Below are 26,094 nucleotides of genomic sequence, written 5' to 3'. Positions count from 1 at the left end.
AATATTTTTATTAATTGACACTTTAATTTAATTTATATTGTAATTTCGAAATAAACTACTTAAATACTAAACTTAAATAAATATCAAAAAACCTACAATAGTTTCATTAATTAATTTGCATGCCGTCAAGACGGTTTTACTTATTAGTACCATGAAACAACCTCATTTCATTAAATTACTTTAATTTTTGTAAAACATTTAGTTTTTATTCCCATATTTTGAGAACTACACCCATTATTTATGCCTGCCTGGTACTCTCTACTTAAAGCATATGCAAATTTTCATCCCTAAAAGCTCGCACTAAGCAGCGCATAGAGCGAAAATTGTCGTTAATTCAAATGCAATCTAAATAGAAATTGAAATGAAAACGAAAACATAAATAAATACGAATACATTGAAATCAGCGCTAGCAGCCATGGAACGTATTGCATTGCCTGAGCGTTCATATGTATGTGTAGTGTGCATGTCTGTATGAATGGATGTATGTCCCCACATTTATATACCACATACGATTATGAAAAGCTAAATTCGAATCATTGATCGCCAGTCGCTGCTGGCGCTCGCCGCTGTCGTTGTCGTCGACTTTGCTGCTAGGTTCTAATTTTGCAATAAATACGCGCGCGTTCAACCTCATAAACTCTTTGTATTCATGACAACTGGAAGTGCGACAACACCGGTACATGCAACGGATGCACCGCACCTAACTAAATTTCACTGGAAGCAAATCCAGACTACGTACGGCGGCTGCAAATACCACTTGGCTTAAACTTGAACGGGCGCACTTGTAGGAGGTTTTCTAACACGGCAAGTACACGCGCGCGCGCCTTTACACACGAACGTGAATTTACGGAAAAATGTTTTGGTAATTCAAAATGTGTTGAGTGATCTGTGCTGAATAGAGTTGTTGTTTTATGACAAAATAATATATATCGCAGTGTAGAGATGTGCGTGTTGCCTCTGAGACGGCGTGATTGCAGTTTCGACGTGTGCTTGCTTACTTGCTAATATTTAGATTCTTATGTCGATACTCGTAATTGCCTGGGAAAGGTTAACACTGTCGTGGTCGTCATTGTCGTCGAAGTCAGGTGCGCACTTTATTCATTGAATATTGTTTTGATTTGCATGCCGCCATAAGAAAATAATGAAATCACAAGAAAAGTGCAGTGCGAATACACTTGCGGTTGAACTACAAATAAAGCAAAGTATAAACAAATAAACAATGGAAATTTTCAGTGTTTTCAAAAAAGTGCAAAAACGTGGCATAAATATTTGATATTTCGCGTATACGCAAGAAAATTACTTATTTTGGCTCATCACCTACACAGGTGTGCAGTAAGTTCTGATATGGAGCCTACAAGCGCAACTACAGACCCCTACACCTGGGGCACAACCACCTCCTATGCAAGCACAGCGTTGTTTAATCCTTCTAGTGAGCTCTATGCACTAGTTAATGGTTCCACAAATTCGCTTAACAATTCCTTCACCGCCTATAACTACAACTATGACAATGCACAAAATGCTTCGATTCAACACTTTTTCGATCTGGGACCAACGCGTGATTCGCTCAAGATCGTCATTCCCGTGACGGTCATTTACAGTTTGATTTTCGTAAGCGGCGTTATTGGCAATATCAGCACCTGTATTGTGATCAAGAAGAATCGGTCCATGCACACCGCCACTAATTACTATCTCTTCAGCCTAGCCATTTCCGACTTTCTGTTGCTGTTATCTGGCGTACCACAAGAGATATACTTTATCTGGTCGAAATATCCCTACGTATTTGGTGAATACTTCTGCATTGGGCGCGGGGTGCTGGCTGAGACCTCAGCCAACGCTACTGTACTTACCATTACCGCCTTCACCGTCGAGCGTTACATGGCTATCTGCCATCCGTTTCTTGGTCAGGCTATGTCGAAATTGAGTCGAGCCATCCGTATTATTGTACTCATTTGGTTGGTGTCGGTGCTGACGGCCATCCCACAAGCGGCGCAATTCGGTATCATCATGTTGAATGGCATCGAGAAGTGCACAGTTGTGCGGAATATTATCCAGCATTCATTCCAGTTATCCACTTTCATTTTCTTCTTTGCTCCGATGTCCATTATTTTGGTTTTGTATTTGCTGATCGGCTTGCGTTTGCATCGTTCGAATTTGATGGGCGCCACTGGTGAGGCCGGTGGAGATGGCTTTGGATACATTAGCACTGGCGTGAGTGCTGTAAATGGTAGAGGAAGTGGTGCTAGTAGAGGTAGCGGGGAAGGCAGCGGTAGTAGTGTTGCAGCGCGCACAAGCGGAGCACGCAAAGGGAGCGGCCGCATGGGCATGAAGGGTACACAAAACGAAACGATGCTCTCTCGGTACATGGGCGGCAGTCAGTTGAGTGCGGTGCGAGGGCGGATGAATCATTATGGAACGCGACGAGTGATCAAGATGCTAGGTAAGTGCGTGAGAGAGGTGGAAATGTGAAGGGAAGGTGGTAAAGGTATTGAATATATTGTGATCACACTTTCCTAAATATAAATTAAATCGGATCTGCTTGTTTTTGTTCTCTAACTTTAAAGTAATGAAATCGAAAAAAAAAATTTGTTACGAGCAAAAACTGATAAAGTCCAATGTTAAGTAGAATTTACTTTATATTATATTTTCTATTAGGCCATTTACTTAAAAATTCTGACATGGCAAACTAGAAAAAGATAGATTGATGAAACTTTAGGTCAATGTACAAAAAAGGTGTGGCACATACAATAAAAATAAGCTTAAGACAAGCTTTACCACAAATCTGTGATATGCATATTTTTGTAGTGACCTTCATCAGCAGCTAATTTTTGTAACACATTTTTTCATAGCAGAAATACGAGTACACTTGGCGGCTTGTTTCTGCCTGTCGAGGGCAGGCCGCTATTTCGGCGGTTCAAGTAATGCACTTATCTAACCAAAGATATAATAAACCGTTGAAGAACTGGGATCTGAACTCGCAGGCTTCGGGCCAGCAACTAATATGTTATGACAAAATAATTTGTTATTTGAGACTTGCTTAATAGTATCCCTAATCTGCGGCCGCCGTAACCAAATGCGTTCTTGCGTGACTACCATTCGGAAACGGACGGGTTCGAAACATCGGGCACGTAGAACCAAATGATAGAAGAAGTTGTTTTTAATAGCGGTCGCTTCTCGGCAGGTACGGCGAACTTCGGAAAGCATCTTTGCCAGGAAAAAACTCCTCATGAAAATATCAGCCATTCGGAGTCGGCTTAAACTGTAGGTCCCTTAATTTGTGGAACATGAAGATGCACGCCACAAAGAGGAGAAACAGTTTGGGCAAACTTCTAAAAAAAAGGGTGTAAATGAGGCGATGTAATTTAGAATCGATAGTCTGTAATTAAATTCTGTACGCTCAATCCTTTGGCGTATAATATATTTAGGTAATTCGACTATTTCATAGGGGTTTAATTTGCTTTATTCAGTCATCGATTTAAAGCAAGTTGTTGTGGTTAAAGTGCCGCTTAAAGCGTTCTGGTCGGCGTGCTGAGGTTAACCGAAAGTTGGTTGTAAAGATAAAGTGTATGTTTTGTTATTGTAACATTTGTACAAGCCGGCTGTCGACTAAACGTTGGCAAAAAATTATATGAAATGGCAGCTTTCACACGTTCCGCCTCCAATAACTCATTTTGTACTGAATTTATAGTTAAAACACAAATTTCACGATTCCATTTCATGATTCAATCAGAACTGAACTGGCTAGTGTGAAAGCAATACAAAATCGGCAACCGAAATGTGTAAAATGGCACGAAGAAAGCATGGTTTTTCTGGAATAAATTTGAGTCTATGCTGAAAGTAATAATAAATTAAGGTTTAAGGTAAAATGGTTAGGTTAGGTAAAATTATTAAAAGGAAAATGAGAAAGGGAAAAACAATGTAGGGAAGGAATATATTAGAATCGTAATGATAACTGATATATATTCAGCCGTAATAAATAAGTGCGAACTAAGAAGCCTCAAAATAGGCTTATGTTGAGTCTCACTGCATGGATATTAACCGATCACTGTTGATCGAGAATTGTAACTTTGTTAGTCTTAGAAACCCCGTCGGCCGACTACGATACACAGAAAAAGCTCGATACACAGAAGGTTCAAAGCCACCCAGGCCTCCTATTGGGAAAATCCGCTTTGTAATAATTCATTTTCAAATTATACTTATATGTGTACTAGACGATTCGTAAATTAAACAAAAGATAGCCAAACGAAACAGTTTATATTTTAATTGGCTCCTGGAGATTATAATCATCTACTGAAACTACTGAAAAAATATTTCTTAATAAGGAACTTTCCGCGGAGATGACACAGGATTTGTGCGCCTAGCAGGCTAAAGTACTCTGGTAGTTAAAGTGCACTTAGTCTTTGAACTAAATAATTTATGATGAGGTTTCAAATGCCTAATGCATCATCAAATCTGACGTGGCAGCAGTGATATGTCCGGAAACTAAAAAACCTCCTCCTCACCCCCCCTGGAACCGATTTCGCAATACTTCAGAGTAGAGTTCCATCTTCCACATTACGAGATCTATACCTGTGTGTTTGTGTCTAGACTCAGCTTCAGCATTAAGAAAAACAATTTTCTAATAGCGGTCGCCCCTCGGCAGGCAATGGCAAACCTCCGAGTGTATTTCTGCCATGAAAAAGCTCCTCATAAAAAAATATCTGCCGTTCGGAGTCGGCTTAAAAAACTGTAGGTCGCTCCCCGGAACAACAACAAGTCGCACGCCCCAAATAGGAGGAGGAACTCGACCAAACACCCAACAAAGGGTGTAAGCGTCAATTATTTATTTATTTATTTTAGATGATCGTATACAGGGTTGGCCATATTAAACTGACCCATGTGATTATTAAAAAAATATGGAAAAAGAAACATTTTTTTGTGTTTCATTGTGAAAAACATTTAATTTAGTTCAAGGAGATTCGTTTACATCACTTTTTTAATATGATATCGCGCAAGTGGTCGCCCTTAGCACGTATTTGGATATGTACAGGGTTGGCCATCTTAAACTGACCCATGTGATTATTAAAAAAATATGGAAAAAGAAACATTTTTTTGTGTTTCATTGTGAAAAACATTTAATTTAGTTCAAGGAGATTCGTTTACATCACTTTTTGAATATGATATCGCGCAAGTGGTCGCCCTTAGCTCGTATAGCGTAATGTGCCCGTTTTTCGGCGTTTTCCATAGTTTTGGCCAGCGTCTCGGCCGATATGGCGGCTATTTCCCGTCGGATATTGGCCTTAAGTGCGCCTAGTGTCTTTGGCTTGTTGACGTAAACCTTAGATTTCAAATTACAGTAAAAAGTTATAGGGTTACTCAATGGGTCAGTTTAATATGGCCAACCCTGTATTATAGTTTTTCAGGTAGGCAATTTGAAGAACTCCAGTTCTTATCAGTTTTTTCAGCTAAGAAGATCTTAAAATTAAATTTAATGTACAGGATATTCACTTTCTAATTCCTTTTATTATATTAAATGTATATTTGTTTTTTAATTTGAATTTAAAAATAAAATAATGTTTTTTTTGTTTTCTTTTTTCTGCATCAAAAAGCCGTTTTTAGTAAAACTATCACCAAAAACTATCCGACCAGCAATTCAATTTAAAAAAACAAATGTTTAAAATCACCACCCTGAGAAATTACTTTCAAATGTTTGGGGTGTTTTTCAAGAGCTTGAGAATTTAGAATGATAATACAAAAAAAAATGCGACGCAAACGATGGTCACTTGGCTTGAATTCTTGCACGAGCTGATTTCATAGGCGGGTAAGCCCAGATCTTTCTTTTTTCGCGTTAACTCTCTCGGCAAAATGCTTCCGGGCGCTTGTAACTAATACTCTGGACTGTCATTCAGCCAACTAACAGACATGTGATGCCCGTGCATTAGACGCGCGAGCGGTCTGAGCTTGGTTACACTTCGAGTGTCGGACCCTATACTTGCCATCTTGGAGTTTTACGTGTGACTATGTATTCTTTTGTCAAGTTCATGATCAAATTCTCATATAATTGGGGTATTGGTGCGATGCCACTTCAGATTTTGTCTTTAACTTCTTAATTGTTTGGGAATTGTGCTTATGAACCACAACCTTCAATCGCTCTATAGAAAAAAACCCAATGGTGTTAAGGTAAAAATCCGACTCAAAATACGCCACCTGTTGTCTGAGGAATGTTCAATACTCGGGTCCTCCACGGCACTCTCAGGAACCATATCAATATGCCTTATAGCTCATTCAGCACCGATGATCTCAAATTTAGTGATAACAATATTGAATTCGTTTAAAAAGACAGGATCCGTGAATTTTACTAAAAGGACTGCAATTCACTGGAAATATGTTTACATTTAAACTTCATTCCGACCGCCTTTTATTTAATGAATTCTAGTTAGTAGCAAACTAGCTTACATTTGTACTAGTTGTGCAGTAGAAATTTGTCTCACTAGTTCAGATTTTCCCTGCTGCGATAACACTTTCACGATGACACTTTCGCTTTCTAACATATGCTTTTATTTTTGTGTGTGAATTATTATTTTATTATCCTTCTTATCTTACGTATTGTTTATGGGCAACTTTTATTCATTTTCATCATTGGTATTTGGATACATTTAGCTATATCTATGTATGTGTGACAGTTAACATGAGCTCGGCATTTTCGTTTTTTATTCTTACGTATGTATGTACTTATGTATATCTATAAAAAAGTATTCATGCCTTTCTACTACTTACGTACATACAAGTATTCATTGGCACATTCATTGGCCAGGATCTATATTATTAATACAACAATCGAGTGATTTGCCGTGACGATGGCATACTGTGCGTCAATTAGAATTCAATTTGTCCGAAAATACGATATTTGATAAATGACTTGTACATTATACATATATTTGTATGGGCATTTGTCGTTATTAATATGTTTATAATTAGCCGTGTAGTTTTGTGCTTGACTGCCAGGCGATTGGTTTTAGGTTCGATGTTCAGTGTGGACATTAAATGGCAGAAAAAGGTTAGGTAGCAATACATACCTTCGTATCTACAATTTGCTTACTTCTTATGTGAAACTTTTCCAAGTCATCAGAATAAGGAATATTTTTTCTAAGCATTTTATTTTAGTATTCCAGCTATAGAAATATTGCATGGCTCAAGAATTTTTCTATACCTTCTAAGTGAATTAAATGAATACAAAATTGTCTAATGGAGTGTGGAAGGGTTGAGTGCGGGTGTTGAATATTAATGTATCTGTAAGACATTTGTAGTTTTGCATAACCTATCTGACTTCTACATCGAGTTAGAGATCAATTTAGTACTCAATTTAATAGCGGTGTCCGGCTACACAGTAGCACTTCTGTGGCAAAAATGCAATAAATTTACGGCCTTAGAATTTAAATACATAAGAAAGCCAATTAAATCCAGAATACGCTTAAGTTTTAGTTCGTTTGCGCGAAATTATCTTTCTGTTGTGAAAGATTTAATATATGTAAGTGGTGTGCAGTTACAAATCGTTTGACGAACTAAACTCGATGCACTTGCAATCAGAAGGATATTTAATTAATAGCGGCGGGGCCCTCTTCTAACTTAAACGCCAATATGCTGGGATTGTCTGCACCCTTTAAAGCCAACACAAACCGGGCCATTGTGCAAATTCGGCCATTATTAAAAATTTGATGTCTCGGATCCCACCCAACGTGCGAAGCTATGGTAGACATTTGAGCAACGTCAAGCTCCATACATTGTAGTACATATTTAAGTTATATTACAGTTATATAAACAATACTGTTTCATTTAATTCTGCATTTTTATTGTAGCTAATATTATTCAGCCATAGTTGGAAATTAATGAAAAATTTAAATTCAAATTTAATTAAAATGTATTTGTTCACTTGTAGAAAAACGTTATATGGAAAAGTTCAAGGCTACTTTCTTCAGAGAGTTGCCACATGTAGAAAAGTTAAATTAAATAAATAAGTTGAATCAAATATTACAAAATCAGAAGGGTTGAAGAAAAAATGTTTTTGAAGATGGTTGGATGGAAAAGTAATCAAATAAATTAAATATAACAATATGGGCGTCCAAGTAAAGAAATTTGTACAATCTTAATTTCTATGTAATGTATTTTTCAGTAGGGTTGCATCTGTTTACAAATTGAATTCAATAAATTATTTAATTAATAATAAGCGGCCGCCGTAGCCGAATGGGTTGGTGCGTGACTACCATTCGGAATTCACAGAGAGAACGTTGGTTCGAGTCTAGGTGAAACACCAAAATTCAGAAAAACCATTTTCTAATAGCGGTCGCCCTTCGGCAGGCGATGGCAAACCTCCGAGTGTATTTCAGCCATGAAAAAGCTTCTCATAAAAATATCTGCCGTTCGGAGTCGGGTTGAAACTGTAGGTCCCTCCATTTGTGGAACAACATCAAGACGCACACCACAAATAGGAGGAGGAGCTCGGCCAAACACTCAGTGTGAGTGCCAAATGAAATTAAAAAAATCTACTGCAGAAGCTTTCTCTTAAATACTCCAAGGGACGCCTCATCGGATATTATCATCGTCCAAGCTTTTGCGCCATACAATAGGACGGACGTCATGAGAGACTTTAAAGAATTAGATCTGGTCGTCGGGAGGAAACTTCACTATTCTATTGCCTAATTAATCCAAAGTAGCACTTTTTGGCAAGAGAGATTCTCCGTTTATTTTACAACCTCGAAATCATAACTGTCAACAGTGTCGTGGGTACCGATACGCGAGAGCGCCGACTGTTTGTGAGAAATTGAGCTGCTATTCGCGGCATGTACAGTGATGAGCAAAAGTATTGGCACAGGAAGATATTTCCACTTTAACATTATTTTTTGTCCACTTATGAAGTGAAGGGAAGGGTATATTGTCTTAAAACTCACTTCGCTTGTTTAGATAGGCCAAACGCTTCTTTTGGTTCACTTTTAAAATGAGAGGTTTGCGTCTAGCCACACGAGAATTGTAGTTCTCTTCATGCAATGCTCTCCGGACTGTTATTGGGTGAATATCCTTTCCCATTCCTTCCTTAATTAACTTCCGCTGCGAGTTGTGTGGATTGCATTCTTGGGTTTTTTTGCCGTCCTTACTATTTGGCAGCGTTCGCAGTCGTTTAACACCTTAGGTCTGCCTGTACTTTCACGCTTTGCAAAGTTGAAGCGCTCTTAAAGAGTTGAAAAATGCTCGGTATGGTGTAGCGGCTGCATCAATCTCGGCGTATGATTGGCCCTGATTGTGCATATATAGTATGATATTATTTTGCACTGAGATTCGATGGTTTCACTTTTTTTGCTGCTCGTTTTACAAAAAATTAAGCAAAGTTCGCAATAATTGAAGGCACTATGCTGTTTTTGCAGTTTGATTTTTGACCATAACGTAAGTTGTCGGGTAGATATAACGGGACTTCTGAAAAAAGTTGGTAGACCAATAAAATTTAGACGAAATACCCCGATAAAACTTAACTGTGCCAATAATTTTGTTTTGTTATAATCAGTAATTTTTTTCTTTTATAATTATGTTAATTAAATATCAAAGATAATAAAATGAATTAGAGGGAATATAATAGAAAATGTGATTGAAAATCACTTCATAAGTGTACAAAAAGTAATGATAAATTGGAAGTACCTTGCTGTGTCAATACTTTTGCTCATCCCTGTGCGTATCTAGAATTATATTTATAAAAACGTTTGTAACATAAGTTCAAGTAAATAAAACAAGACAAGTGAATAAAAACGAACTTTTGGCGGATATTGTGTTTTTCAAAGTTAATTTCTTTCTAAGAGTTTGTACTTCGGATTAAAATAAAAGTTTAATCGCTTCTCGCAAAAAATTCTCTAAACTACCCATCTCCTGTTAGCTGATCATTAGGACAATTAAACCACTAGTCTCATGTTATAGATATGCTTTTCACGGTAATATGTAGTAAGACCGTGCGTAAATGCGTGTTGTCCAAACTAATATTTAATTTTTTTTTATTTGTTCGGGCTTAATTTAACTGCCACGATTATTATGAATTATCACAATTATTTTCACTTCAAACAAGAACTTAATACAATAGCAATGCAAACACCGTAATATCTAAACAAAACATAAATGTTTGACATACAAAAGTGCCTAAGGCGAATTAATCAGCTGTTCTACTTATACCCCCAGCTATAGATAGACCTTGGATTGGATAGTATGTAAAAAAAATATATATACGCTAATCAGCCCCATTTTCTTTTGCAATTAATTTATTTATATACATATATTTATGCGTTACTCTGCTCGTATATAACTGCTTGTTTTAATTACTACACCTGCTTGTGTATGTAAATGTATGATATGTTTCAATACTAAATATTTGCATATGCCGGCAATTTTCTCTTTTATTCGCAGTTGCGGTTGTCATATGTTTCTTCTTGTGTTGGGCGCCGTTCCATGCACAGCGGCTTATCGCCGTTTACGGGATGTATGTGATGGGTGGCAGCAATGAAGGTGGTGGTGATGACGCTGCTGCCGATGACAAGAATCATCATGTGGTAATATACACAGTTATGACCTATGTGTCTGGCGTGCTTTATTACCTGTCGACATGCATCAATCCGCTGCTGTACAATCTCATGAGCAACAAGTTTCGGCAGGCGTTCAAGGTGGGCAGCGCTCTAAGTTTCACTTACTTGCCTATTGAGTCGAACTAAATATTATATACAGGGTGCGTGCGGTTTTGGAGGACAACCTGAGAGTAAAACTAATTAGTTTTTATTTTGAACAGAATTTAATGAAACTTCGTGAATCTTTTATACAAAACATTAACTTGTTATATTATATACATATATATATACTTCTGCTCAAATATGAACGAGACGTTATCAATAAAACCGTCCGCGGATGACATATGGCAAAAATAAATTTTTTGTTTTTTGGTAGGACTGTTATAAGCTTACATGGCAAATTTCAGCGTGATATGTCACATAGTTTGTTTTCTGTGCTACTGTAAACAAGTCAATCTCGAGTGTGTTCTTCGAATTCTCTTTTGTGACTTCAATTGTCTCAAAATGTTTTCCACGGAGCGGCAACTTGAACTTGAGAAACAGAAAAAAGTCACATAGAGCCTGATATAGGCGAATACGGTGCTTGCGGAACGATATGAACATTATTTTTGTTCAAATAATCGCGAACAAGACGTGATGTGTGAGCTGGTGCATTATCGTGATGCAAGAACCATGACTTGTTGTCCCACAATTACTTCCTTTTAAGACGAATGTTCTCGCGCAAACGCGTTCAGCGTTAACCGATCGGCCTTGCGAAAGGAACTCCGAGTGCACCACACCATCGTAATCGAAAAAAAAACAGTCAGCATAACCTTAATTTTTGAGCGACTTTGGCGTGGTTTTTTGGGTTGATGTACGGCCCTCTTTGAACGATTTGTACCACTGGAAAACACGTGCACGCGATAGAGCAGAGTCCCCATAGGTTGTCTGCAACATTTTTAAGGCGTCTGAAGCCGAAATTTTGTTGGAATAACAAAATTTCAAACAAATTCTTTGTTCAACTTGAATTTCCATCGTTAAATTCGAAGAACACACTCGAGCTTGACTTGTTTACAGTAGCACAGAAAACAAACTATGTGACATATCACGCTGAAATTTGCCATGTAAGCTTATAACAGTCCTACCAAAAAACAAAAAATTTATTTTTGCCATATGTCATCCGCGGACGGTTTTATTGATAACGTCTCGTTCATATTTGAGTAGAAGGTATGTCTATAAAATCATTCAGTAAGATTTCCATTAGCTGCCTTCAGAGAATAAATGGTGTACGAGGATGCTTATTGGCTTCACTCTCAACTACGCCTGATATGTTTTCGGTATTCTTGGGCGCTTCAAGCGTTTAATTTTGTTTAAAAGGCATAAACTGTCTTCTGGGCATAACGAAGGGACATCTTCATGGACAACTCGACCTATAAGACCCTCAGAAACATTAAGCTCCCTCGCAAGGGGCCTCATTTTATAGGGTCCTCATCAATTATCGGTTGCACTTGCAGAAAAATAGTGGTTTCGGGAAATTATAGCCGCATATACATATGCATGCCCTCAAATACCGTACGCTCCCTGTATAACACTGCATGCTTCTACAAACACATATACCTACATACATATGTATGTGCTAATTGGTTTATTCTTTTCATTTACATTTTAGTCGATTTTATTTCGTAAAAAATCCACTGGTTCTATCAATTATCGAAGGGCGCAACAATCGCAAAATTTACGTCGTAATCCTACGCTCACTTCGAGTACACAGCGAGAATTGAGTGATTCAGAGTCGCAATCAAAACATTCTGTGCTTCAGGTGCGGTATTGATGGAATTTCGAGTGCATTTGTTCTTACATATGCATATGCATGCATACATACGTATATTCATTAATTGCGAATTAATACTAATTAATTAAACATTAAAAACATTTTGATTTATATTTCCAGACCGTGTTGAATGAGCGAAGAGCTAACAACCAGATTTTGCCAAAGAATGGCAAATAATTAGATTGACCGGCTTGCTTGGAGTACAACAACTTCAGTTCCACAAATAATGAGAGCCTACGAAAATGCAGCAAAATGTGATTGAAAGGTTGGGAATTCTTAAGTTTTTCCTCTATTCCTATTATTTTTTTCTGTATAATTGAATTTAAAATGAATTTAAACAATTTAAAAGGTAAATAGAAAAGTGAGGACTGCTCTTTTTTACTAATTTTCTGTTGATATTCAATTCACGTATTTACTTTCTTTAATATATTTCGTCGCCTAAGAAGTTGGGTATAAGTTTGAGCAATATAAAAAATTTATAAAATTTTTCACCACCAGATAGCCAATCTTTGTCAAAATAACGAGTATTCAATGAGTGTAGCATTTTCGCTATCTCAATGCTTTATTACATATTTGATGTATGAGATCCCTAAATGATTTCTTCCATATCTTCCATGAATGTAACGAGCGGCCTTCATTTGCATGAGATACTCACTTATTTTCTCCTTTTTTGCTCGCAAGCATTTTAAAGCATATTTTTTTCATCTGCAACATATCGTGATACAGGAAAGTTCGTGGTTTGCGCGCTGCACATTTAGGATTTAAGGGAATTAGAAAATATTTCTATGAAGGAAGAGAAAGAGAAGAAAAGAGGTCCGTTTGTAGTTGTGTAGAGGGGGTAAAGTATTTGGAGGAAGGGCCTGGTCAACTCTTCACGCATGGCTCGAAATTGAATGGAAAGGTTCTGGAGCTCCCATCAGACTGAGGCTCAGGTTACCGGACCACTGCAGTGCATTCCAAGCAGAGGTAGCGACAATTAAAGAAGCAGCTAATTGGCTGCTAAGTTGTGTAATAACTGTCACGGAGGTTAATATCTACTCCGACAGCCAAGCGGAAATTAGGGCGCTAGGCTCGATGATAATGCACTCAAAACTGAAATGCCTGACCTTCGCATCCGAATTCTTCGATATAGGGCTCATCTGGGTACCTGGTTATAGCGACATTGCAGGAAATTGCAAGGTGGATGAGTTGGCTAGACAGAAAGTAGTTACCCCGCGAAATGAGATTATTGGGATACCGTTGACTACCTGCGGTTTGCTCCTGAGGTGGTGGGCTTCGCGTCAACTCAGCGAGCACTGGGCATGTATACAAACTTGTAAGGTCGCGAAATCTTTCTGGCCACGAGTAGAATCTCAGCTCTTGAATTTGGTGGTTGCACTTACAGGACATTGGCCGCGAGGTATACATGCTGTGAAATTCGGGATTACTTCGAGTGCTTTTCGCGTTAATTAAATGAAGGATGAGGTGGAATCATCTGAGCATTAAGTATCTTGGCGCTCATCTCTTTTATATGCCTGCTGATATAGCAGTACGAACCGGCAGCACCACCGTACATAAGGGCTTGTTCGAGACACGTAATAACAGCGGCAATACTGCTCCGCTGATGACAATTTGCAACACTGTTGCAATTGCTGAACTGATAATTTTCTGATGTTCGGCAAACAAAAAATTTTTGATGCCGATTTATTTTTATTCGCGCGCAACATTTGCCGAATTTTTGACACTTCGAACGTGATGCTTTTGATAAGATGAATATTAGGTCGGATTCAGCTTTGGAAATCATTCAACTTTTCGCTCACTTTATTGAGTTTTTCATCAGTTTTCGATGTTCGTCATCTTTAATAGACTCTCGCTCTCTTCTGAAGCGTTCAGGTTACTCGTAAATGGCTGTTTTCTCTGGAGTATCTTTACCAAAACAGCTTCCCAACAGTTTCAAAATTTTATACGAACTCGATATTGCAAATACAAATTCAGTTTAAAACTGTAAAAATGCGAAAACACGTGCAGAGGTGAATTTACGCAAGACGGCGTAACATTTACAAATATCAAGCAATCGCGATAAAATTTTGAAAATGAAATTTAGGAATGTTAATCACAGACGTGGCTACTTAAGAAAAAAAATGGGAACTTAACTCAGTTGACTTAGAGCGTTAATAAAATTTGTAAAGAGGATGCTTCGACTAAGATACGCATTACGACATTGACGAATTCACAAAAGCCATTTACTTATTGTAAAATCCGTTATACATATATATTTGGAAATTTTTTGAATTTAGTACGAGATCCATGCAAAAATGGGTTCCATTAAAAGTGAAAAGTAATGCAGAGGGGATCTATCTTCTGGCGTTGTCAACATTCTCTAATCTTCAACTTGGAGTTTTCACTACAGAGTATTTTGTTGTATCGACCACTCAACTAACCGAAAACGATTTAAGCAACGATCAGGCCTGTTAACGCTTTATTCAACTGTCAAGTTTTATTGCGAAAATGCTACAGCACCTGGTACACAAGGTATGGAGTTCTAAGAGTATTGCGAGTGTGTGTACCTGCACCTTTTTAATGTATGAATAATAATAAGTATACGAATTAACCTGGTGCATTTAACTTTATTTGGCTCGAGCTTCTCCTGCAATTTTTATGGCGTATGTCAAATTTTCTCCAAAAATATATATACATATGTACATATATACAGGCAAATGGAGTGACCAACAGTTTTATGGCACCTCCCAACAGCAAATGGTTTTTTTTGTGAGGAGCTATTTCATAGCAGAAATACTACCGTGGCCAAAAAGTAAGGTGAATTTGGTTGTAAAATGAAAAATCTTTATTTATTCTTGTAAATCAATTTCATCCCCTTCAAAATAATCCCTCTCGATGAAATACACTTATGCCAACGATTTTTCCAATCCCCGAAACATGCCAAATAGTCCATTTCCGGTATAGCCATCAGCACCTTCTTCGATTCAGCTTTTATCTCCTCAATCGACTCGAAACGCGTTCCCCGGAGTGGTCTCTTGAGTTTTGGGAATAGCCAGAAGTCACACGGAGCCAAATCAGGCGAATACGGTGGTTGCGGAACGATATGCGTGGAATTTTTAGCGAAATGGTCACGAAGAACGAGTGCAGTGTGAGACGGTGCATTATCGTGATGCAAAAACCAAGACTTGTTGGCCAACAATTCTGGTATTTTTAGACGAATTGCTTCACGTAAACGACGCATAACGCTCAAATAATATTCCTTATTAACAGTTTGGCTAGGGGGAAGGATTCATAGTGCACCACACCACGAAAATCGAAAAAAACTGTCATCATGGCCTCTATTTTTGAACGACTTTGACGTGCTCTTTTCGGTCTGGCCTCGCCTTTAGCACGATATTCGCTTGATTGGTCGGTTGTTTCAGGGTCGTAAGCATAAATCCAAGTCTCATATCCCGTAATGATGCATTTGAGCTTGTCCTAATAGTCTGAAAGCATTGTTTCACACACATCAACGCGACGACTTTTTTCCAAGAAATTGAGAGTTTTCGGTAGCAAACGAGATTTGACTTTTCGTAGGCCCAAATGGTCTTTCAAAATGGTTTTCACAGATCCTTCTGATATTCCGATCATATCAGTGAGGTTTTTAACAGTCAACCGACGATTTTTGAGCACTAACTCCTTCACTTTATTGACGTGTTGGTCACCTGTTGACGTCGATGATCGTCCGGAGCGCTCCAAGTCATCAACACGTTCTCGACCCTCTTTGAAGTCTTTGTACCACTTATAAACATTTTTCTACGACATCGTCGAATCACCTTCTGCAACATGCTAAACGTTTCTGCAGCCGAAATTTCATTCCGCAAACAAAATTTGATGGCACTTCTCTGCTCAATCAAATCAGACATTGTAAAAATCGAAAAATGCACTCTTGGTCGTTTGGTAAACACAAGCGTAAATATATTACTGATAATGAAATTCACATGAAAGTTGGCCCAGATGTTATTAACAGTGCTGCCAACTCATGAAAAAAATAACTAGAGCGAAATTTTAATCCTGCGAAGTTTGACAAATAAATTCACCTTACTTTTTGCCCACCTTACTTTTTTTGGAGGTTTGCCATTGCCTGCCGAGGAGCAACCGCTATTAGAACAAATTCTTCTATCAATTCGTGTTTCGTGCACAGGGTTTCGAATCTATCCACTTGCCAATGGTAGTCACGCACCAACTCATTCGACTACGCCGTTCGGGAAGAGGGGCTTACAATTTTATGTCGATTGTTTTCGATATGCTTTTGGTTTTAATAATATACAAAGATGTTTTTCATACAGAAATACTTTTTAAATAATTTCTATAGTTTCTATTGTCCAAAGAGCAGGGATCAAACCCACAATTTGCAGATTAAAAGCCGTAATATCACACACAATAATACTAGCTACTGTGACTGTAAGCTCTTTCGTATACTCTTGAATTCCATTAATGTTTACTATAATAGTTACAATTTTTTGTTTGTTTAAATAATGCCAATTAATTGAGTACAATGTAGTTAGTTGAGCACTCGTGCATCGATAATAAAAGTAAACAATTATATAAATAATGTAAAAAAGAGAATTAGCAAAAAATAGTTATTAATGTGCAACCTTTATACCTTTCATTGCCTTGGCCGGTTTGTTCACTTTCTTACAAAACTTAAAGGAAGCGTGTTTTTAGGCGATACTGTCTTTAGATCTGGGGTGACTTTCTGTAATTCGGTAGTCGTCACTCGTGGGCTTGATACTTCAATTTCACAATGGAAAGAGTTAAGAGTTCGATATTATTCTTGCTTGAATTCGATATCGAACTCTTAACGAGACCGGTTTGGTTTTTGTAACGATACGAGCAGTCTCGTCTTCATATTTTAGGAAGTGTTTGGAAATTTTTTTTTAATTAGTTGCCAAAAGCTGTGCAAAATAACTAAAATTAATGATTTATTTGGAAATGAAAAATGTATAATTAACGTTATTTTTTTAATTTGGTTTATTTTGGTGCGGAAAACTCTTCAATTAACAAAATACCGGCTGACGAAAGAAGTACTCTCAATTGAAATAAATGTAAGAAAACGCATGAGACGTACATACTTGTATATATATTCCTCCAAACCTGAGATTAGAAGTAACACTAGAAATATTAGCAGGTAGCGGCTACCAATGGTAAATGGGCCAAGTACTTAATCGAAGATATTTCACGACACGTTGTTATCCGTGAAAATAGGTAGACATTCTGTCAAAAATGTACGCGGCCGCCTTCAAAATAGGCTCTATTCGAAGCAATACACATATGCCAATGATTAGTCCAGACCTCAAAGTACCTTTTAAACGCGTTTGAAGAGATCTTCTTCAGCTCCTTCAGCGAATTCTCCCCAAAAAAGTGTTCACAATATGAGCCTTGTGAGACGGTGCGTTGTCATGGTGTAAGATCCATGAGTTTTCTCAGCCACCTGTTTACTGGTTTACATGTCAAACTGATATATCCAAGTCTCATCACCTGTTATGATGCGATGGATAATCGTTGAGTCCGAATTCATCGATATTTTTTGGACAGAATGTATGTTCTATACGGTTATGTAGCTTATGGGTAATATGAAATAGATTGCTAGTCGTGTAAAGAGTGGCTGAATAAAAAATACAGTTTTCCCAGGGGTAAATTCATGGAATAAGAAACCATTTGTGGAACAACATCAAAAACACAGACCACAAATAGGAGGAGGAGCTTGGTCAAACACCCAAAAAGGGTGTAAGCGCCAATTATAAATAAATATTGTATCAAGTAATATAAGCCTGTAGAAAATTAGCACATGCATTTTAATCTAAAAGAAAAAACATTAATTAATGCATATGTTAATGTTTTATGTATGAAATAAAAAACATTTAAAACCACAAGAATCTTAAAACTTTTAATTCGCATTTTATTGCGGTTGACAGCTGCGGAAAGGCAAACGAGAGCAAAAGTGCAGTCGAACAGTTTATATTAAACGTTCGGTACAACAAGAAAACTTTTTTGTTACAGAAAGCAAAAACGCTATTTAAGCACACATGTTTGCTCGATACCGAATTACGGAAAGCCAACTCTGGTAACTATTTATAACAAATAGCTTTCACGCAAACCGAATGTTTAGATATAGGATTTTTTAGATATTCAATTTATTTTTAACGTTATAAGACATTAAATAATGTATTTTTGTTTATTTTCATATCTTCATATTATATAACAATAGTACAAAAATATTTTTTATTAATCTGATCTTAGCCGACAGTCAGACCGAACCTGTTTACCAATTTGTTCGTTATTGTTATCTATTTTTGACGCGGCTGGGCAACTCGTGCATAAATTGCAAAAACCTACAAAATTTAATTTTTTTCTAGGTTGGAATAAAAGGATGTTAACGCTTTATGGTCAGTGATTACGGTCAAATTCCCATATCAATTAAAAATTCATGTAGTTTCTCTCCACCCCGGTTATTCTCGACGTCTTCTCGTCCTTTTTGACATGGCAGGGACTGGTCCGCTTTTTGGTAGATTTCATTTTTTCTCTTCCACTGCTCTGAACTTCAATATATGAGTACCAGAGCAGGTAGCGCAAAAGCCGGAATCGACTATTTTGCTTCGCTGCAAGCTACAGAAATTTATTCATGTGTGTTCCAGCTATCGCTAGTGCTCTCGCTACTGTTGCTCTGCTACTACTCCCATAGCTACTGTAGGCCTGTTCGGCCTTGTAGCTTGGATTCCAAACACTGGAAAAATATATATAAATATAATTGGCACTTACACCCACTTTTGGTCTTTGGCCTAGCTCTTTCTCCTGTTTGTGGTGTGCCTCTTGATGTTGTTCAACAAATGTATGGACCTACGGTTTTAAGATGGCTCCGAACGGCAGATATACCCGTAGTATGTTTTATGAAGATATTTTTCATACCAGAAATAAACTCGGAGGTTTGCCATTGCCTATCGGGGTGTGACCGCTATTAGAAAAAACTTTTTCTTCATTTTGCTGTTTCACGGAAATTCGAATCTACGTTCACGGTGGTAGTCACGCACCAACTCAGGTACGGCGGTTGCCTTCACCTGATATGAGATGTAATATAATATATTCCCAATAGCGATCGCTTAAAATCGATCTATAATTGTTAGTTGCGCAGTAAAAATTTCAGGTCTAAGGAAACCATATAAGTAGATATAAATTTTCTATGTCTGTTATATACTTGTAGTAATAATGAATGGAAGAATTCATAGTATAGTTTTTTTTATTTATTTATTTCAAAAAGGTAAGACTATCGGCCGCCGTAGCCGAATGGGTTGGTGCGTGATTACCATTCGGAATTCACAGAGAGGTCGTTGGTTCGAATCTCGGTGAAACACCAAAATTAATAAAAACATTTTTCTAATAGCGGTCGCTCCTCGGCAGGCAATGGCAAACCTCCGAGTGCATTTCTGCCATGAAAAAGCTCCTCATAAAAATATCTGCCGTTCGGAGTCGGCTTGAAACTGTAGGTCCGTCCATTTATGGAACAACATCAAGACGCACACCACAAATAGGAGGAGCTCCAAACACCTAACAGAAGTGTACGCGCCAATTATTTATTTTATTTTTTTATTTTTATTTAAGACTACTACTTACTACTAATACTTAAAAATAATGAAGTTATATAAGTGCATAATTAAATAACAAACTTACTTCTAAATAAACTCAAAGATAGAGTTCAATAGTAAAGAAATTTCTGAGAAATCTGGCAGTTAGAATTGGAGACTTCATTAATTTCATTTATTTTTTGAATAGGATATCTGGCATATGTTCGCCACAGGTACGAATCACATAGTCCACTCGATCAATCCATTTTTTGTTTCAATGACAAAATGTAATGTAATTTGGTAAAAAACGTAAAATGGATGAAGAGCTCTATGAACTTCACGAGCAGAGTTATTTTATTTTAAGTAAATTTTCACAATTCGTAAGCGTTGTTCTGGCATTAAGCGAACATGATGACTTGCCAAACCTTACTGAACAGAAATGCCAACAAAGTTCGCCATTCTCAGCTGGTAAGCCATAGTATCGATGTTGATAGTTCTCAAATAAAAACGGCATATTCCCACCTTGAGCGAACTAATAAAGTGAACAGCGATTTCAGGGTATACGGGTCCGCAAAATTTGTGCTATTCCTTCGTGCAAAGCCTAAGATGGAGTATGATTTTGATAAGATGAAATCAATGTGACTATTAAATGAAAAACGACTGACTTATTATCAATTAAGTCTAATGGAATTATTAACGCATTATGTCACTTCAATTCTATTGCATGCCACCGGGGGTTTTAATTTTAAATCTCATAAATTGTTTGTAATGACTATCAACATTTTAAAATCATAAGTCATCAAGAAATAAATTAAGATCAATCAAGTTTTTGTTACATATTTTAAGATGCAGTAATAGTGCTGTGTATATTGAAGAGAGTACCATACAACAGCCGTAAGAGAAATAATAAAAAATGCGAAAATTGCGCTTGCTTCAAATCACGATTGGCTCTTTAAATGGGAACCCATTGCTGCGTCTTTTCGCCTAAAGATAACATGGGCTCCTGGCCACCACGACGTTGAGGGTAACTGTAGAGCCGATGAACTAGCGAGACTCGGCACCAAATTGACCGATGAGTACATAGACAATGACATAGGGATATCCTTGCAAACATGCAAGCTACTTATCCCTGAAGAAATCGTAAGAGCAGCGAACGATAGGTGGAGTAATGAAACCACCTACAGAATCGCCCGACAATTGGGGTCGACTCTCAATGCTAAACGCTCAAAGTCTCTGTTAAGACAAAATAAGCATAGTCTTAGCACACTGATTTTAGTCATAACGGGGCACTGCCTAATAGGTAGACACGTCCAAAGGATGGGTGTGCGAACACATGACCTCTGTAGAAGGTTTCTAGAAGAAGAATAGGAAGAGACAATCTCGAACCTGGTGTGCCATGGTCCTGCTCTATCCACACGTAGGTTTACTATTCTAGGTGATCAATTTTTTAATGAGTTGGTAGATCTTAGTTCTACAGAAATCAGAGATGTTCTAAAATTTCTGAAAGGCACACATCGGTTTTAGGAGAGATTGGGACAATGGGCTTTGAGCTTGAGCGTGTCCCACAGGACACCTAAACTAACCTTAAATCGGCTTAGGTTAATGCTACCTATCATTGGTTTTGATTGTGATAAGTCCAAGCCCATAAGGTAGATTGTCCCAGTAGGATCTTTATCCTTTTCTTTGTATGTACATATGTATGTAATAGGCGCTTACACCCTTTTTTGGGTGCTTGGCAGAGCTTCTCTTCCTATTTGTGGTGTGTGTCTTAATGTTGTTCCACAAATGCAGGGATCTACAGTTTTTAAGGCTACCCCGAACGGCAGATGGTTTTTTATGAGAAACTTTTTCATGGCAGAAATACCCTCGGAGGTTTGCTATTACCTGTCGTAGAGCGAGCGCCATTAGAAAAAGCTTTGTCTATCATTTTTCTGTTTCATGCAAGGAAATTTGAACCTACGCTCTTCCGAAGCTTAGTACGCACCAACTTATTTTGTTATGGCGGGGGACTCCTCTTCGTTCTGAACAAGAGAGCAGAATTTACCCTTTCCTAGGCCACAATATAGCACGCGCGTATTCGTGAGGAGGACGTTCTATTCTTGGCTAATTTATTTGCCATTTCGTTCCCAGTAATTCTTATGTGCTCCAACCAATAATTGATTCTTCTGGCCTAAGATATTAAATTTATCAAAACATTCTAGCACCAGTTTTGATGCAACTGGGAAAGCATCAAGGCTGGTTATCGGAAAGGATTGCTGTGTTTCTGTTGTCATAGTTGTATTCAAAGTAAGCACATATTTCTATTGCGTAAACTGTGTGGTCAGTGTCCCAAGTTATCATATTCTGGTTTATCTAGTAGGCAATTCAGTCTTGAAACGTTTGATAACATTGAATATCTATAGCATCAAGTCCCATGGCATTGACATCTCAGGGGTTAGTTCCGTAATTATATCAAACTTCCTGTGATTTTGATAAACGCTTGAGTCAATGGTAGCATCGGTTGCTCTTCTTATAGCCCTTCTCGCTTGGAATTGGATATGAATGTGCAGATGTGTGAGTTGTAGAAAAACATAGTTATAAACTTGTGAAATTCGAAAAGTAAACATAACTTGATTTATGTACGGAGAAGTTGAATGTTGTATTAACGATGGGCAATTAAAAATTACTGCAATTATTTTCGGCTTTCTTTAGTACATACATACATATGTAGGCCACCGTAGACTAATTTTTATAAACAAAGTATATAAATATGCATATCAAGAAAAGAGCGTGTAATCACCTTCACAAGAACACCACTTAAAAAAAAATTTAAATATAAGGTTTTTAATTTTTCGAAAATCTGAATTTTTACTTCTAATAGCACCTGTAATAAAATTTTGTGGGGAAAAAGTGATATCCTATTTAAATAGATGGAATAAGCGGATCAGGAACATGTTTTTCCATTTTTACACATATTTTACCCACATTAATTATAAATAGTTTTCTGACGAAGCCCTAATTTCCAACTACGAAGGCTCATATCTTGCAATTCGACGTTAAGCTTCGAAAAGCGGATAAATAACGTTATTATTTATCTCAATTTTAAAAAAATTTGTTTGGTTCAATACCCAGCCGAGTACTGTACAGTGTTATTTCATATCACGATATTTTTCCAACAAAACACTATTTTTGAAAATATGAAATTCACTGTACTCACAACTAAAATAGCCATATTAAAGTCTTAACAATTTTCTTTTTTTGTAAATGAAAAGTGAAATTTTAAGGAATAATAATTTTCACATTAAAATGTTAAAAAATCTGGTCAAAAAATGGTCAAATATGAAAAAAGCCCTTTTTGTAGGTTACTTAGTCGAAATTTAATTTTTTTTTTCAAAATGAGACTATATTATGCAGGCAGGCTTTTTAAAATAAATTCTTAGTGAATTTTATTAGAATTTTCTGGCTACTGCATTAAAATGATTGTCTGTAATTTTTATAAAAATCCATGTGAAAGTTACAGAGCTATTAGGTTAGGTTAGGCTAGCCTGGTTGGCAATAAGCCACGCATAGACCTTTTGGTCCCTAGCGATACCAGATGGAGACCGAACTCTATGAATACGGAAAGTAGACATCAGCGCTTTTGCCGAATCTAAGCAGAGATGGGAGATCCGCTTTTTAGACGTCCTCCAGACCCTCAAACAATGGGGCTCCCAGGCATTTTAAACGCGTTTTTAATAATGCCGGACAAACGCACAGAAGGTGTTCTAAAGTGTCCTCAACATCCTCTCTGCATTTCCCGCATTTGTCCGTGTTAGCAATCCCTATCTTGTACGCATGTGCAGCCAATAGATGATGACCTGTTAGCATACCTATGATAGTTCTGCAGTCCTTTCGCGTGAGCGTAAGTACGAATTGAGTCAGTTTTTGTCTTTAGTTCTGCACATAACTTTTGCTGTTTTGCATGTGGTCAAATTAGTCCACCTAGCTTCCACTCGCTTTTTCATGTAGTCGTCCATTTCATTATATAGTATATTGTATTTAGCGGTTATGGTATGCCGTTCTCTTTTTTAAATGGTAGTCTAACAGCACTTTTTGCTATCTTATCTACTATTTTGTTCCGCATAATGCCTTTGTGGCCAGGCACCCAATAGATATGCAGCTTACTGTTTGCGGCTAGCCTTTCTATGGCCTCCTTGCTCCGTCGAACATTTTTGGACTTAATACAATATGAGCTTATTTCTTTTATTGCTGCTTGACTGTCCATGTATATATTAATTGTTGAGTTTTTTCTTGTTCTTGTGTAGGCTCCGCGGCTCTCCCCACAGCAAAAACTTCCGCTTGGAAAACACTGCTGTGGACTGGCAGCTTGATGGGCTGCCTTATCCTTAGTTTTGAGCAGGAAGTACCCGGTCCTACTCCGTCTAGAGTTTTAGAGCCGTCTGTATAGATGGCTTCATGCCTTTGTGCCATCCCTCCTCTTCAATTGTAGTGCGAAACCTTCTCTCCCAACTAAAGTACGGAGTCGTGTAGTCTGTGCAACCTGAGCTCCACTCTCCTATTGAGCTTTGATCGCAGGTTCTGCAGGTGAATACTCCAGCAGCCACCAACTTCCTCGCGGATTTCGCTGCCAGGTTTTCCGCCATAAGCACAATAGGTGGCATGCTGAGTATCATTTCCAGCGCTGCCGTTGGAGTGGTTTTCATCGCTCCTGTTATGCACTGAGCAGCGAGTCGTTGAATCCTTTCCAGTGGCATTAGAGTGTCAGTTTTCTTGTCGCAGTCCACCATACTAAGGCTCCATACAGCAATATCGGTCTAACTACTGGCGTGCAGCACCAACGCATCACAGAGGGTGATAGACCCCTAGTAACGCCCAACATTCTTTTACATGCGTACAACGCATTACTGGCCTTTTTCACCCTTTCCTCAACATTGTGCTTCCACAGCAATTTACTGTCTAGTATTACTCCCCTCGGCAGGCAATGGCAAACCTCCGAGAGTATTTCTGCCATGAAAAAGCTCCTCATAAAAAATATCTGTCGTTCGGAGGCGGCTTGAAACGGTAGATCCCTCCATTTGTGGAGCAACATCAAAGCGCACGCCACAATACTATATATATTATATATTTTACTCCGAGGTACCTTGCATGATCTTTGAGAAGTAATTCGTTGATGTTGAGGTTCCACGTCGGTACCTTGTACTTCCTGGTAAAAAGTACCATGTTCGTTTTTCCGGCGGTTATTAAATGTTGATAAAAAATACGCTGCTAACGCCATTTTGAAAAGTTTTCTTTCCTCCTTTGGATTTGAATTTGTCTCATGTAACACTATTATTTTGCAAAGTTTCAAGAAATGAAATTATTCTTTGCATGTTGCTTACTTTTTTTCTGAGTCTTGCGCAATAGTAAAATAAAGTGGTCCCGCCTTTGAGTCTTAGTACCTTTTTAGTCTTAGTTAGAAGACTTGCTATCGAAAGTTCTGATCGAAAATCAGTTCTGGTTTTCTGCTATGATTCTGCGTTATAAGATTTCAAATTTTTTTATCCATTGACGAAACCGAAGACTGTGACGTCCGCATCTGTTTTTAGTTAAATTTGTGCAATAATTTGAATTTCTATAATTTCAGGCTATTGACTTTGGACGCTCATGGGCAAACACATGTGCACACTTTGCAAAAAGGTGTAGGAAAACTACAATTTAAAAGTTTTTTACTCAATCGAGGTACTTAAAACTGGATTCGTTTAATTACTGAACTCAACAAACAAATTTATTTGTATGATACATATATGTATACATATGTATGTACATAGAAACTAAGTAACTTATATATTATATTACATTATATGTATGTTTGTATATGCAGTGTAATGCCTAACCACATATTGTATACATACCTACGTGCATTTAAGTCAGTGTGCACAAATACATATAAAGATACTATGAATAAATTGAACGCCATAATAAACACTCATTAATAGGCGGTGTAATATGGATAAGGTTTTATTGATTTAATTGCATATTTGTTAATAAGATTACCTTAATCACCCAAACACTCTTCCGCGCTTACACACATAAATTTAGCAGATTCTGCATCGATTCTAAAAATTGAAGTTGTCATGAAATTCCATTTTATGTACACTCAAGTATTTTAATATATAAT

At 37.5% G+C, this 26,094-nt stretch overlaps 1 protein-coding gene across 1 annotated transcript; it reads left to right on the top strand.

Annotated features, from left to right (window-relative positions):
* Nucleotides 1–659: 659 nt before the first annotated feature.
* LOC129253122 (pyrokinin-1 receptor) lies at nucleotides 660–26,094 on the top strand. Its single transcript, XM_054891382.1, has 5 exons — nucleotides 660–2,437; nucleotides 10,414–10,667; nucleotides 12,217–12,366; nucleotides 12,499–12,643; nucleotides 25,561–26,094. The coding sequence occupies exons 1-4, from the start codon at nucleotides 1,345–1,347 to the stop codon at nucleotides 12,553–12,555; spliced, it is 1,554 nt and encodes a 517-aa protein (XP_054747357.1). The 5' UTR covers nucleotides 660–1,344; the 3' UTR covers nucleotides 12,556–12,643; nucleotides 25,561–26,094.

The sequence above is a fragment of the Anastrepha obliqua genome, chromosome 1 (genome assembly GCF_027943255.1).
Source record: "Anastrepha obliqua isolate idAnaObli1 chromosome 1, idAnaObli1_1.0, whole genome shotgun sequence".
Classification (NCBI taxonomy): domain Eukaryota; kingdom Metazoa; phylum Arthropoda; class Insecta; order Diptera; family Tephritidae; genus Anastrepha; species Anastrepha obliqua.
Note: the sequence above shows the minus strand (reverse complement) of the source record. Positions and strands in the feature narration are given on the sequence as shown.

Bases quoted from the DNA above. Each gene is read 5' to 3' on its own strand.
- LOC129253122 (XM_054891382.1), top strand. From the start codon at position 1,345: ATGGAGCCTACAAGCGCAACTACAGACCCCTACACCTGGGGCACAACC. The intron at 2,438-10,413 runs GTAAGTGCGTGA...TTTTATTCGCAG, and splicing joins ACGAGTGATCAAGATGCTAG to TTGCGGTTGTCATATGTTTC. The intron at 10,668-12,216 runs GTGGGCAGCGCT...TTTACATTTTAG, and splicing joins AGTTTCGGCAGGCGTTCAAG to TCGATTTTATTTCGTAAAAA.